The sequence below is a fragment of the Drosophila virilis genome, chromosome 3 (genome assembly GCF_030788295.1).
Source record: "Drosophila virilis strain 15010-1051.87 chromosome 3, Dvir_AGI_RSII-ME, whole genome shotgun sequence".
Lineage (NCBI taxonomy): Eukaryota > Metazoa > Arthropoda > Insecta > Diptera > Drosophilidae > Drosophila > Drosophila virilis.
This window is the reverse complement of record NC_091545.1, coordinates 20487679-20507777: the sequence shown is the minus strand read 5'-3', so window position 1 is coordinate 20507777 and position 20099 is coordinate 20487679. Positions and strand designations below refer to the sequence as shown.

The 20099-nt window shown below is 44.1% G+C and overlaps 4 protein-coding genes across 4 annotated transcripts; 1 reads left to right on the top strand and 3 right to left on the bottom strand.

Moving 5' to 3' along the window:
* Positions 1–4108: 4108 nt before the first annotated feature.
* On the top strand, positions 4109–4857 carry LOC6623050 (uncharacterized). Its single transcript, XM_002048017.4, has 2 exons — positions 4109–4267; positions 4328–4857. The coding sequence occupies exons 1-2, from the start codon at positions 4198–4200 to the stop codon at positions 4798–4800; spliced, it is 543 nt and encodes a 180-aa protein (XP_002048053.1). The 5' UTR covers positions 4109–4197; the 3' UTR covers positions 4801–4857.
* LOC6623027 (larval serum protein 1 alpha chain) lies at positions 4465–7503 on the bottom strand. The gene is made up of 2 exons (XM_002048016.3): positions 7226–7503; positions 4465–7169 (listed from the first exon to the last, which is right to left on the bottom strand). The coding sequence occupies exons 1-2, from the start codon at positions 7484–7486 to the stop codon at positions 5445–5447; spliced, it is 1986 nt and encodes a 661-aa protein (XP_002048052.3). The 5' UTR covers positions 7487–7503; the 3' UTR covers positions 4465–5444.
* Positions 7504–7864: 361 nt separating this feature from the next.
* Positions 7865–19977, bottom strand: Pex1 (peroxin 1). The gene is made up of 9 exons (XM_015175959.3): positions 19734–19977; positions 19518–19644; positions 19308–19411; positions 18652–18766; positions 17003–18586; positions 16747–16943; positions 16058–16681; positions 8136–8239; positions 7865–8078 (listed from the first exon to the last, which is right to left on the bottom strand). Exons 1-9 carry the CDS (start codon positions 19824–19826, stop codon positions 8009–8011), a joined length of 3018 nt encoding a protein of 1005 aa, XP_015031445.1. The 5' UTR covers positions 19827–19977; the 3' UTR covers positions 7865–8008.
* On the bottom strand, positions 8265–15120 carry btl (breathless). The gene is made up of 3 exons (XM_015176124.3): positions 15056–15120; positions 9001–11898; positions 8265–8939 (listed from the first exon to the last, which is right to left on the bottom strand). The coding sequence occupies exons 2-3, from the start codon at positions 11677–11679 to the stop codon at positions 8358–8360; spliced, it is 3261 nt and encodes a 1086-aa protein (XP_015031610.1). The 5' UTR covers positions 11680–11898; positions 15056–15120; the 3' UTR covers positions 8265–8357.
* Positions 19978–20099: the final 122 nt, after the last annotated feature.

Here is a 20099-nt window from a genome sequence, read left to right as displayed (position 1 = left end):
CATTCTAATTAGAATCAAATGTGCTTTCAGCTGGGCCACACACTTCATAGAAAACAGTCCATCGAACTATGGAATAGAATCGCATTTGTTGCGGCTTATTTGCTATTCACACCACAAACAAAGTAAACAAAGCGCCCAGCGCCCAGTTCCCAGTCGCAAAGGACAACCCTCCCGACAAACCCTCAAGTGGCAAGTGGCAAGTGGCAAGTGGCGAGTGCGAAAAGCAATAAAACGTTAAGCATACACCAAAATACACACACACACACAAGATATACAATGCCGCAGTAAATTTTTTGCAAATCAAAATAAATTCCTACCAGAGCCAAGAAAAAAACGAATCATAACAAGAAAATATCCGAGTTGACAAAAAGCAAACTTCTGTATACACTATAAGAAATATGTCACGTATTAAATAATAATTCAAAATAATATGAATTAAAATTATAAATTAAGTCATAATAATAGAATAATAAAATCAGGTGAACAAAAAGTTGTTTTCAAATTTTCAAAATATATTTGTGCAAAGCAAGCTACACAAAGCTGCGGGAGCATCATGTTTCATGGCCTGACTATATTCAAACCGAAGTACGACTAAACTGACTTTAAAGTCTGATATGCCTTCTACAATTTACAGAGTACAATGCTGCATAAAAAGCGAAGGCACTGACAACAATCCCTCAACACCCGAATCAGTTTGTCCTGCGCCCAAAAAGAAAAAAGGACCATGTGAAATTGTCGTTGGCGCATTCACAGCCTTTTCTATGAGTACTCGTCCATGGCATTCCATAACAATTTATGCAATCAGTTGGACAATGCGTACGGCAAAGGAAACTGGCGGATTTACAGCCACCCCGAGTGCCCGAGCACCCGAACGAACCGCTACTTAATCCTTTTGAATATTTTTGACACGTGCGCTGCAATTATTTTATTACCCCCGCGAGTGCACTGCACACAAGGAAGAATAAACACACACACACACACACACACACACACACACACACACACACACACACACACACAGACACACACACAGACACACGGGTAACAACAATGCAGCAGGGCAACGTGCAACCAGGCACGCCCACTCAATAGTCGAACACAAGGGCGGGCATTTTTTTTTCTTTTTTGGAAGAGCACAATGGGCCGGCAATTGATGCAATTCATTCAAATTGTTGGCGACTGTTTAGACTAAAATTGCATTAGTCTCTGAGGCTTTTGTTGTTGTTGTTCTTGTTCTTGTTTTTTGTTGCTGGCTCTGGCTCTGGTTCTGGCTGGACCAGCACAAACAATTGGCAATAATTTTCGCGGTTGCATTGAAATTCAAGCGGCGCAAATTGTGAGCACGAAATTTTTTAAATATGAACAGCTCCCACTTTGAATCCATGCCCGCCCCAATTATGCTCGTTTTGCATTATCATACACACACACACTCACACACATACTCAATATAGGTACATATATTTTAATAATGATGCCATTTGTTCGACCATAGAATTGTGTTGGCAATAAAATTTGGCTTTGCCACATAATTCAAATGGTTAATCGCGTTTAATGGCGGCATTTATCAATATTTTTGAAAGAGAAAAACCGCATGCAAATGCCAGCAGGAAAATGAGAATGCGACAGCAACCCCAGAGCTGCCCCCCAGCCACCCCCGCAGCAGCAGTCATAGCATTTAGTTGCTTGCCACCCAATGACAATGTGTTGACAATGCGAAAACAAAAATGGCGTCTAATATGGCGACAAAATGTGGGGCGGAAATAAAAGCGCAGCGGTCAGCGGTTGCATTGGAGCCAACAAACGCCCATCCCATCCCCGCCCCCCTTCCTGCTAGTCTAGCAACCCAAGGCACCGCCCTTAGTTATGAAGTTTGCCAAGCAGTTCCCCATCACGCTTTTAATGCGCACCATTGTGTCAAGATAAAGCAACGGAAATTAGCACGATAGCAGGAAGTTGGCAGCGTCGTTGGCGTTGTTCTTGACGACGACGACGACGACGCGGACGAAGACGAAGGCGATAAAAAAAACGAAGCAAATGCCAAACGGCAGAGACAACAGAGCGAGTTGAGCGACAGGCGCACCAAAGGACCAAAAGGACATCCACAGTTTGTCGTCAACGGGCAGCCGGGGCCAGCCACAAATAATAATGAAAACGGAAATGAAATACAATACCCAGGAATGCCACAAGAGATGCTGAATAGCAGCTACGATGTTGGGTCCAATGCCAATGGGCACTTTAGAGCCTTCCTTTCGCTTATTGCCCATCTGGATGCCAGCACCAGGCTTACGTTGAACATTCCTGATCTGGTTTTGCAGAGCAAGCTGGACTATAGACTAATTATATGAGAATCTCTCTAACAGATTTAAGAACTAGTTAGACACGCCACGTATTAATCTAGTATTTAATATTAATATGTACATACTTACAGCTGGTTTTATGATTTCCACTCCATAAAGTATTTGCGGGCGCCGGCAGACCTCAGCTGTCACCTTAGTTACAATCAGAAATTAATAAGCCAGAAAATGAGCAACAACTTTTCGCATTTTGATTCTTGGCGCGGCGGCAAGGGCAACATTTGTTCATTGCGTGCTGGAACTGGAGCAGGAACGGGAACGGGAACGGGAGCTGGTATATTCTTTTCATAAACCGCACACAAATTAGACGCATACAAAAAAGGCGAAAAATGAACGCTGATTGTCGTCTATTCTTGTCAAGTTTTGGACAGTTGGCGGCTGAGTAGGTGGAACGCAGGTGGTGGCAGGACGGGGGCTAAGGAGTCGGCATGTGGCACGCAAAGTCAATTAGGCAAAGCGACGACGGCAAACAAAACTGAAAACAATTCGCTTTTAAATTTGCGCATTCTTAGGAAATGTGCGCGACATAGTGTGGATGAGGTGCGGGAGAGCTGCCGTAAAATACGTGCATATTATTGCGCTTATCTAGCAGCAGACACGCCCGGGCCGGGCCAAGTGCCCATTCCGCCCATTCCCGGGCCCATCTGCGATACCCTTCTCGCTGGGGCCTTCAAGTTGATTTCGCTTTTCTTTCTGCCAAGAACTGAGCTTCCATGTTTCAATACAGCTCTAGTTGTTGTTTTTGTTGTATTGTGCATTTGTTTTTAAGCGTGTGGATCGCACCACAGCCAACCCACCCCCCCGCATGCCGCTGCTCACCCCTGCCGTCTGTCCTAAGCAACACATCCTTCCTTAAACGTTTCTTGTCTGCCAAATGTTTCTATGGGCAATACGATTGCGGAGCCTGTGTGTGTGCCTGGGTTTGCGTTTGTGTGAGGTTGTGTGCGTGTGTGCGGTTTTATGTGTGCATTGTATTGCTGGCATAATAGACACATTTAATTTTACTATTATGCCTTTTTGTTGTCATCACATTCGCATAAGCATAATAAACCGTTTCGTTTTCAAGTTTTCCTTTGGGGACTGCTCCGTTTGCCTATTTGCCAGTCATTTTATTTGATTTCCACTTGAAGGAGAGAAAGAGAAAACAAGTAGCTTAATATTCTAAAGAAATTAGAAATGCATAAAATGTTAGACAAAAACACTAGTAAAATAAACGCATGAAACTTATTTAGATTGATGTCCTTTTCGAGTCAAATTCACTATTTAAAATTCAGTCCCTAATGTGTATCATTACAAGCTCGTCTCTCATTAGAAGTGAATTAGCAAGTATTTTGCATATATTTGTGCAGAATGGAATAGTTTTTATTGCTCGATGAGCTCATTCTACACACAATATTTGTAAAAGGGGTTTTTTGGATTTTTGATTAACTATACACATATAATTAAAGTCACGTCCGACACTTAACTATAGTGATTAAAAATTTAGTCATTTGGCTACGAACTCGAATGAAAAAATGTTTGAATGTGTGCCTTAGCTTTATTAAATGAAGATGGCGCTGCTTTATTTTTTGTAAGCGAACAATAGATGGCGCTTGCAACTCACAAGCTGAGAACTTTGATATCTTTTGTATCGATACTCTCGATAATTTTAAGTTTAAATTTAAAAAATTCATAAATTGTAAGTTGTTTCCAACTGCAACAGGTTATAAATCAATAATCGGCGTAAGTCCCGGTTTTAATCATACATCTATGGCACACGCGATAACGAAAATAGATAAGTCTTTAGTATAAAAGCAACTACCGATGTTTGCGATTTTCAATAGTTGTCTCGAAGAACTACAAGATGTTCAAAGTTGCCTGCTTGCTGGTTGTTGGTCTTATTGCCGTGGTTTTCGGCGTTCCTTCCACAAATGGTAAGCACTTACATTTCCGTCAGGTGAATCAACCTCATAACCTAATCCTCTATACCTTAGATGCTGAACACGTGTGGGTGGCAGGAAATCTGTCGTATCCATTGCCCAGCAATGTTGTGCTTGGAGGATTCGATCCTTATGGCTACTACACGTACGTCGGCCGAGTCACTTATGCCACCAACGTTTTGCCCGCCCGAGTCGTGGCTGAAACGGGCGTTGCCCATTTCAATACGGACACCATAAGCAATAAGGGCGTAACCTATCAGCTATTGACTACCAAACCGAATGTAGATTTCGAGTGGGTGCGCAGCTTCGATGGCTACTACGAGAGAGACGCCGTTTCCGTGGGCACCACCCATTGGAATGAACGTGTCTTTATTTGCCGTGCCAAGGCCGATGGCGGTTTGCTAATTGGCACACTATTCCTATCGAAAAAAAATTGCATTATCAAGAACGACGACTTGCCTCTGCGTCAATTCGACAAATACGAGACGCTCGTAGCTAAGTATAAGAACAGCACTTCCGTTTTCTAAGCTTCAAATAAAGACATCATTCCAAATATAGTAAATCAATACAACAGTCTTTCAAAATTATCTATTAGTTTTTCTTTAAAGGAGTTTTTTTCAGGGGAATATTGATAAGATTCTATTAAAAGCTATTTTATTAGCTTTTTCTAATGACTGCCCATCATTGACTTCACCATTGGCTAACCTCAGTATTATGTGGCTAATTGCCACTTCAATTTATTACATTAGTCGCGCGATAAGAAAATGCCTTATCGGAGGTTCTTAGTAATTTGCAGAAAATCTATTAATGACATCAATGTTTTTGAGATTAACAAATTACTAAATTAAAGGGAACCCCAAGCTCTTGTCATAAAATCAATAATCTCTATTTATACTTTCAAATGAAAATGCCTTCAAACTAAGCTACCTTCGAGCAATAAATCTATAAATCGACTTGATTTCTTTAGAGAAATTCATAGCCACAAAAGCAGTTTAAAAGTGCTGCCCCAACCGCATTTCATAGCTTTGTCAAGCTTTCGATAACTGACGAATTTTGTTAACGACAGTTCTTTAAATCAGTATTAACTGTGAAATCACTCTTTCTTCATTTTGCTTGTTATTGAGTTAAAATATATTGATATTGATGAATCTCTTCGCCATGTAAGATTCATTTAGTTTAAGTCCTGCGAGTTCTGATGGTAGATAGCCACATCTGAGAGTACGCTGGCAAGTACAGGAGAATTCCAATCTGAAGCCCAGCCAGCCCATTCACACTCAGCGCTCAGCTCAGAGCCATTCCATTGAAGCACTTGGACAAGCAATTGTAGTTTTAGACCCTTGGCGGTGCCACGAGGCAGCAGAAGATGCTTAGGAAATGAACAAGGCTTGGGACCATCGAACGGGGCCTTGGCTTCATAGAGTTCGCTAAGCGTGTGTGCATTCAAAGCTGTGGGGAATTGACGCTCTACTAAATTTTCACCACTTACCAACTCACTAACAAAACTGTCCAGTAGCAGTTGAGGCTGATCTCTGCCAGGCGACACCAGATAACTGCGAATCACTGCAAACATCTTATAGGGAACGGACAGTTCATAGGTGATATTAAATGCTTTATGGTTTAAGCGGAAATGACGAGCCACAAGACGTCGTCGTAGCAATTGCAAATTGTTGCGCTGTGTCTGAAGCAGCTGCTGGTCCATCAAATTAATCAGATCCGTGTCTATGGGCTCCTCATAGGTTTCCAAGTGACCCACCCGGATTTGGCGCAACTGCAATAGCTGCTGATGCTGGGATGGCGCCTGTGACTCTGGCTCATATTGCGCAATGAGTTTAGCCAGTTGGAGAAGCAGTGAGCGGTAAATGGGATCCCTCAGGTTGGACGTGGTCATGCCTAGTAGATTGGGCTCCACACGATTGCCGTTGATGGCCAGACTGAGATGTCTACAGAGCGGCCAGTATTGCGCTGCAATCACCTCACCCACTGCTGCCATTGTCTGAATTTCTTGATCTTTTTGCAGCTGCTTATCAATGCGACCTTGCAGCTCTTCAATAGACTGGCTTATCAATTGCCGCACGTCCTCAGCATTGAGCGCTGTCGCCTTGTAGGGTACACCTCCCGTTGTCATCAATGTGGGCCTAACCAACTCCATCGATCTGGTGCCCGTTGCCAGCTCCTCCAGTTGCAGCAATGCGACAAATTGCTTTATGTTGTGCATCAGTAACTGCCCGTTTTCTGGCTTGCGTTGACTCTCTAATTGTTGTCGATATGTCCATTCATCTTGAGCATTACGGAACGGCATCATGCGATCGCCGTCTATTATAGCAGGCGCAAGGTCTTCCTTATCTTTCGTGACGATAATCAGCCGACTTATAAGCCTGCTCCAATAGCCATTTAATGCTACATCCAAGCTCAGCTGCATTCCAGTGAAATTCACTTCTATGACAATCGGATCGGCGGGCATTAGCTCCAGCTCCGGCGGCGGACTGAATTTCCTTGGATAAACAATGCTGCCCAGTGTCTCTCTCCAGCTGCGCTTTGGAATAACTGGCGCCAACTGCTGCCAATTAACAAACTGTGCTTCTCGTATCAGCTCCTTGTCAAAGTATAGCTGTGGCAGCACCTCATGCATGGCCGGCATCATCAGATCCTTTGTGTCCTCACGTCCGTCAATCGCCAACTGCAGCGCATGCACAAAGAGCACGGGATTAAAGTGGCTGCGTGCATAGCAGGCGTTGCGCTGAAAGATCTTCCAGTCTTTGGCTAGCAAGAGAAAACGATAGACGTCTAACAGCTGCTGTGGCAGCTCCTCCTGCAACAGGCTATAGATGCTGTATGGACGCAATATGCGGTTCTGATGGACGCGCTCAAAAAAATCCCGCAACAGCGGCCAGCTACCCTATAAAACACAATTTACTGACAACTCAAAGCAGTTAAAAATGCGCATCTACTTACCGCTTCGTAATCACTGGGAGTCTCGTTAAGATCGCGGCCCATGTCGGTGAGCTCCTGTTGGAGCAGAGGCTTGTGCACCTGCAGCAACAAATCAAGCAAGAAACGCTGCCTTAGTTCCCATTGCGTAGGCCTCACTACATCACGATCTGGACGAGATTCGCCCAACCACCAGCGCGGACGCAAGCTCCAGCCATGGACAGGAACTCCAGCACAATAGGACAAGCTGAGAAGAACACAGATCGTTAATGTTACTCGCTGCATTTCGAATGAGGCTGCTCTTAAAAGATGCAGCCTATTTATTTCATATTTCTTATAATTTATAAAGCCAATGGCTGATCCCATACCTTATCACAAGTATGTATATATGCATATATGAGAATAGCATTTGCATTGTTTCGATCTGCACCTCGCATCACAGTTCATATACCCTGTATCAATAATACTTGTTAGGTAAGCCGAAAAGGTTTGTCTTTGAACTACATAAGTTTTAAATTATTTGTCCTCGCTTAAAGAGTGATCTACCAAGCATCCATGATCGTATCTTTACCCTATATTTACAGTGATAGAAATCTTCAAGTCAATATTTTTACCGTACATGTGTGGAACTTAACTGTCTTGGAACTAATTTTAAAGAATAAATTTAATAAATTCGTTTTTTAATTTTTCAACAATAATAAAAATACAATCCCAAAGAAAAACATGCGCAAAAATAGCATCCCATTAAAAACCGAACTTCGGTTTTATATAATTATATCTTTTAGCTTAGTTTCTTAGTCTTTAGAGCTACGCCAAGGTGGCCCGTTTGGCCACAAACTCCCTGGAGCTCTTCTCCTTGTTCGTAAAGCGTGCGTACCTGTAAATAGGAAAATTATATAGTACATATATAAATCTATTTATGAGTTGTACTCACGTTTTCTTATATTTGGATACATCGGTGGCGCTGAGCGATGGGCGCGTCGTCTGATACGATTCGACGAGATGTTTTTGCTTCACTAAAATTTTCTTTGGCAGCTTCTGTTGGTTAATGGAAAAACATTGATTAAATTTGCTTAAATAGAATCGGACGTAATTTATTGATGAGTATTTCTGATTGATGGATCGATGGATGTAAATGGTAAAGCCATGCCTAGCACTAGTTAAACTTATATGTATATTGATATCTAAGCGGTAAAGTCTCTCGGAATGTTTCAGTTTCAGAGCCGTCCTCCTCATCGCTGGAGGATGGCGGCGTCTCCAACATTGGCATCGATAGATCCAAGTACGCATCGTTCGGATTGCTGCTAGCCTGCTGCAATATGCCATCAAAACTCTCCACAAGCTCCGCAAATGTGGGCCTCGCACACGATTCAAAGTGCCAGCACTGTCGCATCACCACATAAATGTTAAGTGAGCACTTTGGCGGTTTCTCCATACGCTGGCCAGTTATTAGATAACTGTATAGCTCCTCGGCGGACATGATATTTGGATAGGGCTGTTCGCCATATGTCATTATCTCCCATAGGAGCACGCCATAGCTCCAGACATCGCTCTGTGAATCGTAGAACTTCTCCTGCAGCGACTCTGGCGCCATCCATTTAATGGGCAAGCGTCCATTTGTATTCTTGCGATAATATTCCGTATCCTGTATATCCCGGGCCAAGCCAAAGTCCGCTATCTTCATCACATAGCCATCGCTGACGAGCACATTACGCGCTGCCAAGTCGCGATGAATACACTGGAAAATGTTACACATTAGACCTATATACCCTACGCTTCGAAAGGGGATGTTGCCTTACCCGTCGCGAGGCAAGATATTCCATGCCGCGTGCTATTTGGAAGGCAAACATGGTTAGTTCCTTCTCGCCCAGCTGCTGATGGGGCTGCGTTGGCTTATCGTCCAGATAGCCATCGCTGTCGCTACGTCGCTGCAGCTGACCAGGTCGATTTTGCTTGAGAAAATCCTTAAGATTGCCATGGGGTGCATACTCGACAATGACCCACAGGGGACCGTTCTGGCTGCAGCATCCAAGCAGATTGATGATGTTAATGTGCTTGCCAATCATTTTCATCACCTCCATTTCGCGCACCAGACTGGCCATGTCGGCATCCGTGTGCTCCTCCTTAACCATCTTGACGGCGACAATGGTGCCCATGCCGTTATTGGAGGACGGCGGACTGCGCGGCAGGCCATCCGCCTCGGCCATGACGACACGTCCAAAGGCGCCCTCACCCAAAATGGAGCCCAGAGCTAGCTGCTGCCTGGGTATCTCCCAGTTCGAGTCCAAGGGAAACTCGTACTCATTGAAGCCCTGTGCCGGATCTGTTGAGCCGCCTGTCTCTGTATTGGAGAAGGTTGTGCGCTGCTTCTCGATCTTAATAACAGGTATTTGCAGATCACCCGCGCAGGAGCCGCCCTCAAGGCTGGCCGGCTTGTAGATAATCACCTTCTTGGTCCACTGATGCACCGTTTCGATGCGATGCTTCAACAGCTTCTCCCGCCGCAGGCGTCGAAGCATGTATACAATGAAGGCACTGCCAAACAGAAATAGCAGCAGTATCATCCCGATAGCCACAGTGAAGCCCATGGGATGTGATCGGTACAGCTCGCCCATATACAAATAGGGCAAATGGTCGACCACGTGCAGATAGAAGCTGGCATTGCCGCTGCCCAACGAATTGGACGCCACGCACGTGTACCAGCCCTCGTCCTGGTGCGTCACATTCTTCAGCAGCAGCCAATCGCGCCGATCCACCGTTGTGTTCAACGGTATGCGCACAAAATCTCGATCCAGTGAGTCCGATTTCAAGGGCCGTGAGTGATTGTGCTGCATCACACGTATCCACTCGACGGACGCTTCAGCATCGGATATCACATCGCATTTCACCTCCACCCGGGTGTTGATTAACTCCGTTTTGTTGTCTATCTTCGGTATAAATGGCGGTGCGCGGATGCGATCGATGACGACAACGCTAAACTCGAATTCAATACAGCCAAGGGTGTTGCAGACTGTGCACTTGTACATGGCCGAATCCTTTGAAATGACATTCGTCATGACCAGGGACCAGCGCCGGAACTTGTAGCCACCAATATCGCGCTGCAGTGGCTCATAGTCTCCGCCTCTCTTGAAGGTCCAGGTGGTGTTTGCGTGCGGATGCGCTGTGTTGGGGCAGGAGAGGACCAGGGTTTCGCCGGAGACACAATGTTGCAAGCGATTCAAGGACTTTGTAAACTTTGGCAATTGCTTCTCTTTGGCAACATCTGTTGCATCAATTGCTGCATCATCGGCTGCATCATCATCCGCATCGCTGGTGATCGAAGGCAATGTCGGCGTCGTTTTCATTGTCGTCGTCGTGGTCGTTGTTGTTGCTGTCGTTGTTTCTGTTGCAGCGGACACGTTGGTGGGCTTGTCGGACACCTCCAAATAAGCAGCGCCCAGCGTGCGTCCCATCTGATTCTCAGCCGCACAGATATACCAGCCTGCATCGCTGTGGTCCACGCTGCCCAGTCGCAGCACCTGCGGCGTATCCTTGATGGTCAACAGTTTTAGCACCTCTGCATCATCCTTTAGCTTGACTTGTTGCCGCAGGCGCTGCATCAGCGTGTTTATATCGCCATCCGCTCGATACTTTTTTAGCCAAACGATTTGCGGCTCCAGCTGTGAATCCTCGAGCTTGCACTCAATGCTCGCATGCTCCTCCAGCGCAACGCTCACATTGCGCGGATAGCCGGCACTAAGCACAGGCGCCGTGTGATGACGCGTCATAACCTCCAGGCGGCTGTTGTTGCTGTCAATGCAGCCGCGGGAATTGCACATTTGGCAGCGATAGTTGCCCGCATCTTGCGGCTGCAGCTGCCACACGTTCAGCGTTGTATTCCTCAGCCGGATGCGGCCGACATTCACCAGTGGCGTATTATTGTGATACCAGTTAATGTTGCTCCATGTCACGCCCGCCGCCGGACTGCAGTTCAGATGAAACATGCCGCCCGCTGTGCGTTGCACAAACGCCTCCAGTTGCTGGCCCAAACTGGGCAACAGGCTGACATCCAACTGCTGCAAATAGAGCTCGCCATGCTCATTGAAACGGGCCACATCATCGCCGGGCATTTGATTGCCAATCTGCAGCGTAAGATTGGCCCACTTGTTGCGCTCATAGTGGCAGGAATACATGCCCGAATGTTCTGCCTGTGCGCGCTCCAGCAAATAGCTCTTGCCGCGTTGCATGAGCTGCTCCTGGTAGTACCATGCCGCCTGCGGTTGCGGGCACAGCAGCGTTATATCCACATCCGAGGGCACATGACGATAGCCAGGCTGAGGCACTTGAAGCACATCGATTTCGCAACGATGTGCCTCATAGTGGCAGCTCGAAATGTTGCTGCTCCGGCTGCTGCTGCTGCTGCTGCTGCTGCTGCTGCTGCTCCGGCTGATGATGATGAAAATGATGATAAGCAGATTTTGCATTGTCAAGTGGAGCATCTGAGTTGTTGTTGTTGTTGATGTGATTGTTGTTTGCGTAGCTGTTGCTGTTGCCAAATTGCTGCTGCTCTTGCCAAGACACTTATAATTCGCTTGGCTTCATTTTTTTACATGTTTTATTTTTATACGTTTTTTTCTACTATTTTTATTATAATTTATTGCTATCAGTTAAGTCCAGTTTGAGTCTTTTTTTTTTTAATATTCAAAACAAAAATAAATCTAAAGAAAAAGGCAACGCGTATAATATAAAAAGGTAACCATTATGTGCACTGCCTCTGTAATGAGCAACACCTTTGTTGTTGTTGTTGTAGCTGTAGCTGTTGTCAACTCAAACACACACACACACACACGCACAAGTCAAGTATCTATAAGTTGGCTATATATATATATACTCCTCTGCGAGCATCGGGCACTTGCCATATACGCAAAATGTCGTCATTTTCATTGATACTACGAATCGTTCGTACAGTTAGAAATTTTTGATGCAATAACAATTATAATGGCCGGTAAATTTTTACAAGTCAACATTGTTACCAAGCGCGCACCGTGGTCCGAAATTGGCAACTGGCTTTGCAGCGTATGATTGAATATAAAAGGGGGAAAAACTACTGCATTAGGCAAGTCGTAGTTTAAATACCCCTTTTGGCTATGTGTGCAGAATTCAGTCAAGATAATTTAGATATTTTGACAACAGGTAAACCTAATATTCAACCGACCAATCACAACTTTATGATATAGACAGTATATTATTGTGCCTCCTCCTTTTTTAATACAAAAAATTACCTAAGATCGATTCGGATTCGGTTTAATTCAAGATATATACTGCAAGCGAAAAGCGCAGCTCAGCCAGGTTTTATGACAATCAGTTTCAAGAATGTGAGTTACTATATACGCGGCTTCTGACTTTGATCAAGAGCAATAGTATTTAAAGGGTTCGGGTGTGTCTCCTTCTATGCATTACATATTTAATTAGATACAAAACTATCTGTTGCTAGCGTTGGATGTATTTTTAGCATTGTATTCAGATCAATTTAATGAATACAAGGTGCACTCAAAAGACCTGCCGAACACAACACACCTCAAACATTAGAAGTATAATTCAGATTTGAGTGGGTGCTCAGATTAATATTATTATTTTACAAATCAAGCTGTGCATACCTAAATCTAGGCGATAAAATGCACAACTGAATGCCTGCAAAAGACCACGTAGAAAAATATACTCAGAGTCAAAGCAATTATTTAATTATGATTAAGCTGATAGGCGTTGCATTTCCTTAAGATCGAGGTATTTGCGGATGTGACTACTAAGATTCTTATCAAATTCTAAGCTGAAAGCGGACACAGCCTGGGAACTATTTTCTGTTGATAAGGTGAATACTGATAACAGCAAAAGCTACGTGCATTTGCTAAAAGCGCCATCTAATCGAGAACATATTTATAGATTATAAGATCAAGAGAACGCGCAAAAATGTGCAAATTGTGGTTTGGGAAAGGAAATTATAAAACATGAGGTGTTTAATTATAATTAATTAATTAGATTAAATATAAGCCTTTTCGCTTGAATGCAAGCAGACGATACTTCAACCTAGTTTTCTACATAAAAGAGTACAGATCTTACTTTTTAATGTTATACTGCACAATACTATACAATATCCGATTTTGACTAATTAGTCGGGCTTTGCACACAAGCTCTTAATTGTGGAGTATAAGATGTACACAGTCTGCTTTGAAAGCGAAGATCTAAGGAAACCGAATCAAACCTTAAAGCTTTGTTTTGGTCAAAATGGTCAAAAAACAGCCGAACCCAAACCAAATGTTGTGAATGACAAAAAAGTGGACAAAGTTGGAAAATCTGGTTGACAAACTGAACCTTAAGACAGAAATCTGGCTGAAACTGTGAACCAAAAAAGCTTATAACAAGTATATATGTATGTTAACTGATTTTTGTTTTAAAAACTTGAAATATAATTTTAACCAATTAAAAAGTTCAGACTAAGCCTTCTTCTTTAGCAAGCGATACGCTTGTAATTGTTATCTTTAACCACTGTGCACTAATGAAATTTATATTTTATATTATTTTTAAGCCAAGCCGACAGCTGTTGTTGTTAATGTTGGACAGTTGTTGTCGTTGTAGCTGTTGCTGTTGTTGTTGTTGTTGTTGCTGTTGCTGTTGTTGTTGCTGTTGTTGTTGTTGGTTTTGCCAATGCTTATTTTGTCTGATATATGTATGTATTTGCACACACGTCGCGATTTTTAATTTATTCAATTCCTTTTTTCATTTATTGCCAGCCGACAAAACGCGTATGTTTGAAATATGTATTATTATTATTGTTATTTTTCGCTGTTGTTGCTGTTGTTTTTGTTGTTGCTGTCTTCTTGTGTTGTCAGTTTGACAATGGCCCGAAACGTTTAACACACACATCGAATATTTTATATATATTATAAAGATCGCAAGATCACTTTTGGACTGGTCATTTGAATAATTTTGCAAAATTTATCACCTGCTTGCAAATATTTATTCTTGGGTTAAATTGTTTTTACATATTTGGACCTGTGAGAACTCTATTTGGAATTTTTGTTTGCCTGAGAAGGCGCGCAAATATTTGAGTTTCTCCCCACTTATTTATGCACATTTGTCACCAATTTGATAGATTGATGCTGCATCATGAATCGTTTGAATAATTCATACGCACAATTTGTGTTTCTCGTTCAGAGCACGTTCCTCTATAAAGATTTAGTATCCAGACCTGAGTATAATCTCACAATTATTGATTATAGTTATTTCACTGTAATCCACAAGTCTTTTCATCAATTTTCTGTGATTATTATTTGATGGTAATAAATTGTGATTGCATGATTATTTATATTTGTTTCGATATGCATATTTTTGAGTTGAATTTTTCGTTAAGCAAGTCTGCAGATATGTTTATGCGCACTTCAAAAATTGTTTTATATTTTATTTGATTCTTTTATGTACTTTGCATTTCACTTGACTGGATGTTGTATTTTGCTTTTGAGCGAACGCCATCCATGTCTGGCAAAATATGTACATAATTCTTTCGTTGCACGCAAATTTTTTGACCAAAAAATCACGTCTTTGTCTTTAGCTCGAAGTAAATAAGTTGGAAATACAACAAAAACAACGCGAATTGTCACAGTGCTTTTATTTGGCTGTCAATCTGGCAGGCAACTGAAATCCCTGTCCAGGCGCCCTTTTTTTGTGGACTCGTGCGCATTTCCGCTTGGTTGCCAATACTTATTAAAGACCCCCCACCCCCTCGCACTCCCGCTCCCTCTCGCCCTCAAGCTGGGGGCGGCTAAGAGCTGAGCTGGGAGCAGCGGGGCTGGCACTATTGACAACTTCCGTTGCACTAACCGAAACAGATCCCACACAGTCGAGAACCCAACCGATTTGCTTGAATGTGCGCACACAACTGAAAGTAACGATCGATTGAATACCCCAACAACAAACCAAACAAAATATATATATATATATATGAACAACAACAAAAAATAATAAAAAAAAAACGTTTGGATTTGATGGCGACGATCGTCGACCATCCACGAGGTTGACGGCGTTACCGACGACATCGTGAAAACGTACCCAAAGATATACACAATTATGCATGTGTGTGTGTGCGAGTGTGCCTGTGTGTGTGTGTGTGTGTGTTTAAATAATATTTATACAAGTAGCGAAAAATACACGATCCTGTCGAGCGCATCGAGTGTGCCGGCGATTCCTTGGGTTCTACCTGTCTAGAAGGTGTCCGTCCCGTGCTTGCCGCATGTTGCAATTGCGGGTTGCAGCATATTATTATGTGTGTAGTTTTCTTTTCTTTTCATTTTTGTTGTACTTTTATTCTAAGCATGTTTTGTGGCTGAGGATTTCGTCTACTTGGCTCGGTTCGGCTTGCATTCTTTATTATCGCGGCCCTCAACCTATGTTTAATTTATGCACAAGAAAATGTGTCCATTGTCTTTTGAGTTGTTGCTGCCGATGTTGTTGTTGTTGTTGTTGTTGCTGCTTCTGTTGTTGTTGCAGTACGTGCGCATGCGCGATAATCGCATATCAATAAGGAAATATCCGTTACGTGACTTATATATCTAAAAAACCCTCGTCTGCAGTTTTTTTTTTTTTGTTAATATATTTTTCTTTTTGGCCCAACACCCGCATAAGTCTGCCTAATCCTGATCCAGATGCTAGACACGTAATCATAGACCGAAGCAAAACCCCAAAAATAGTTAATTTTATTGCACTTGTACGCCCTGTTTCCATTTTGGATGCGCTGGGAACGGAAACAACAACTGCATTTGCTGTTTGGGCTATGGCTTTACCAAGAACTTGCTGCATTTCCGGCCAGTTGTAATTGTCACTCACCTCATGTCCGAATTGTGCCAGCGCCTCCTTAACCGCTGCCATGTTTGCCGAGGTCAGAATGCTTTGTATATCGGCGCCAGTGTAGTTTTGTGTTCTGCCCGCAAACCAATCAAAGTCCACGCACTCATCCAGATTGAGCGTTGCGCTAAGCGCCTCGAAGATGCTCACGCGCGCCACTGCATCCGGCAGCGGGCACTCCACGAGGCGATCAATGCGTCCGGAGCGCAGCAACGCCGGATCGAGCAGCTCTGGTCGCGACGTGGCCGCTATAACCGTTACGCCCTGCAGCCCCTCCACGCCGTCCAGTTCGGTGAGCAACTGGTTGACCACACGGTCTGTCACGCCCGTGGAGTCATGGCCACGCTTTGGCGCCAAACTGTCAAATTCGTCGAAGAAGAGAACGCAGGGTTTCGCACTGCGCGCCCTATTGAACAGATTGCGCACATTCTCCTCACTCTGGCCAATGTACTTGGCCAGCAACTCGGGTCCCTTGACGGAAATAATGCGCAGACTCCAGCAGCTGGCCAGCTGTGATACCAAAAACGTTTTACCCGTTCCAGGCGGGCCATAGAGCAGGACTCCAGCCTGATTGCGCAAAGGCGATGCATTGAATATCGTGGGATACTGTTGGTAGAGAATGGATAAATAAATGAAAATTTATAGTTTATATAATTATATAAGCAACCAACCGTTGATGGCCACATGAGCACCTCCTCAAGCACACTGACCACAGGCTCCAGTCCGGGCAGCTCCTCCACGCGCATTTCATTGGCATTCGCATCGGCGCCAGTCTTTTGGTTGCTTTGGATACCCTGCAGGCAGTAGGAATTCGTGTGTTCCAGGGATTCTATAAGCTGATCATTCGTTAACAGCGGCTGAGCTTTGCCTATTAGCAGAATAAAAAACTTGGTTAAGACGGCTCGTTAACTGATTTCAGCGACTTACTAATGCGATAGGCGTAGAAAATGGCTCGCTCCACAAATTGCACAAGATCGCACTTGCGATAGCCTTCCGTTAGGTTCGAGAACTTGACCACATCCAAGTCCCTGGACGCAATATGACTGCAGAGCTCGCGCAATATCATCTCACGATCGGCGCGCTCTAAGCTGGGCAGCCGGGCCACGGTTTGAAACAGATGTCGACCACGTGGCGCACTGAGCCGCTTGTTCAGCGTCTGCAGCTCACTGACCGTGGCAATGACAGCAATCGCATTGCTGCTGGTATACTGCATGATGAGCTGATGGACAGTGTCTGCCATGCGGTTGAAGTACTCGCCATCCTGGCTGGACTGCTCGCCGGCAGCATGCGCCAGCACATCCAGATTCTCCAGCACCACAATTGCAGGTGCATGCAACAGGCAGGAGGTGAATATGTTACGTAAATCTTTTTGTATTGATTCCGTTTTGCGTCCTTTACTGCGCGAACAGTAGAATATATCAAAGTAGCAATAATCCGGTTGGCGAGATAACTGCTCCAATATGCGCTCCACTAGCACCGTTTTGCCAGTACCTGCGGCGCCGGTCAGCAGCACATTGCCCTGGCGCAGCACCGAGTTTTGTGAGTTAAGGCACAGATTCATGCGCAGCTCGCTGACCACTTGATCCACAATTCGATCATACTCTGGCAGTCGTATCAAGTCCTTGACGCTCAGTGGCGTTTTTGCTGGCGGTCGCTCCTTGATGATTTCATTAACGGGACGCACCAAATCGGCGGCATAGATTTTCGATTCTTTTAGGAACTGTGCGTCCACAACGCAATACCGAAAATGTTCGGGCAATATACCCACTGTCACCAGCAGATCGTCCTCCAGGCGCACCACCTCCTCCTGATTGAACAACATGGCCGCTTTTTGAGTTTTCTCAATCACAAATCGCTTAAATGCATTCTCAATAATCTTGTAATGCGTCTTCTTGTGCGCAAACAGCTCAATCTTCTCCACAAAGTTCACAACCGTCGTTTTGGGGCGCAGCACAACGCGCTCCAGCTCCTTAATGTTCAGTAGCTTCATCAAATTCGCATTAAGCTCGATGGAGGGATGAATGGTGGCTGGCAAATCTCCATCCTCCTCATCGTCAGCTAGTCGGACACGCACATAGTACTCCTTATCGCCAGCGGTGCGCATGCTGTAGAACTGCTCCAGATCCATAAATTCGGGCAAATGCGATTGCGTTATGTACACATCCGATTCCTGTGCCTTCTCATGCCAGAGTCCTTGTATGACACGAAACTCAAAGACACGCGAGCTCTCACGCCGCAAGTCCTTCTTTAAACGATCCATGTGATCCTGCCTCTTGTTGCGTTGCAAGTTGTTCTTCACATTGCTCATTGTTGCGGAGTGAACAAGGGCAGACGGGGTCGTTTTCATCTCATCACGCACCTGCGCACTGGTCTTGCTGCGCGAGAGTTTATTGCTTTCCTCGGCGTTGTCGTTATCATTGCCATTGGTCAAACCCTTGAACAGATTTGGCGCAACAACCAGCTGCGTGTTGTGATCGAGACGTCCATAGCTTATATGCGGCTTTAGGCGATCTTTTGGAGATGATTTAAAAATTGTAGTTAGTTGTGGTGCGCCAAGCAATAACCAAAATATTTACCCACTGTCAGCGCCACTTGCATCGACTTGTTAATCCAGACTAGCAAGATTTGCGATGAGTTTACAATGCGCGTTTGTTCCAGTACGCTGCCAGAGATTTTCTCCGTGCTCAGCTCCTGCAAGAATATCATAAATTTATAAAGATAAGTTTTTATCATATCATTGAAGCTGAAAAGATGATAAGCAGCTATTGGGTAAATAACTCTATTCATTGCATGACTTTATGAGAGCATTTGAAATAGAAATAGAATAAAAGGGCAAAGATCCAGAGTTATATTCTATAATTTTGTTACAAGGTAGCTGTTATCTCTGTTAATAATACATAATTATAAAGGGCAAAAGCATAACAGTATAAAAAAGTTTGATAGTGAAAAGGAAAGTCCGAACACACCCAACTTTAATCTGAATAATTAAATTACTGTATTTTAACTGTCGACCGTTACTTTAAGATTGTCTATCCCTGATAAAAGAAAGCCCCGTTGGGGTCAATGGCAATGCCGGCGAAAACTAGCGGCTGCACATAAATAAACACTGCAAGCACGCCCGCGCCAAAAGCTAATCCGATATAAAATTATTTTTATCTGGCCGCAGCCACACACACACACACACGCACGCACATACAAACGTTTATATGTATGTATATAGATAAGTACTCACAATGATCTCCCAATCTTTGGCCGAGACGGGCGTGACATGCACGCTGCGCAGATTTAGAACGTCAGCGATGAGGGCGCACTTGACCAAATCATTTTCATGCAGACCTATAAGAAAACGGAGAGCAGAGTGCATGTTATAGCGTAGCGTATATAAAAACGATAATTTGGCAATTGGCAGCACATTGGCACTTCCGCTTATTAAGTAACTCACCGAGCTCCTTGGCCGCCCTGGCATTGATCCCAATTTCGGTGTCTTTGATGCCACCGCCGCCCGCCTGTGGCGCCCAAGAGGCATAGTGCACACGGCCATTATACTGAAGGCTTAGGCAGCCAGTGTCCTAAGTAATACACAATTATATTATATTATCATGGGAACTTATCTAATCTGCGGTCCAATGGCATATTAAGTTGACTTTTGGACACTCACATAAGTTGAAACAACACCGTAGTACTGATCGGGCAGCAACAAGAAATTGTTACGAATCGGCCGATAAACCACTTTGAATGTGCGTTTGAACATTCTCCCAGCTGGCGCGCACTATGTGACACAATAAAACGCGAAATTTTAGTGTGCAATTGTGTTTAAATCATATTTAAACTAAAATTTCCAATAGGAGCTCAATTTTCCCGACCAGCTGTTCAACTCCCGCGGCGGGACTGCCGCTTACTACAGATGAGCCATAATCTATCGATACATAACATAACAGAGTTTTAAATTAACAGCACTGTGTAAAATGTTATCGCGCTGTTATTAAAATATTAAGTTGGCAGCTCTGTAAGACCAACTGTTGCT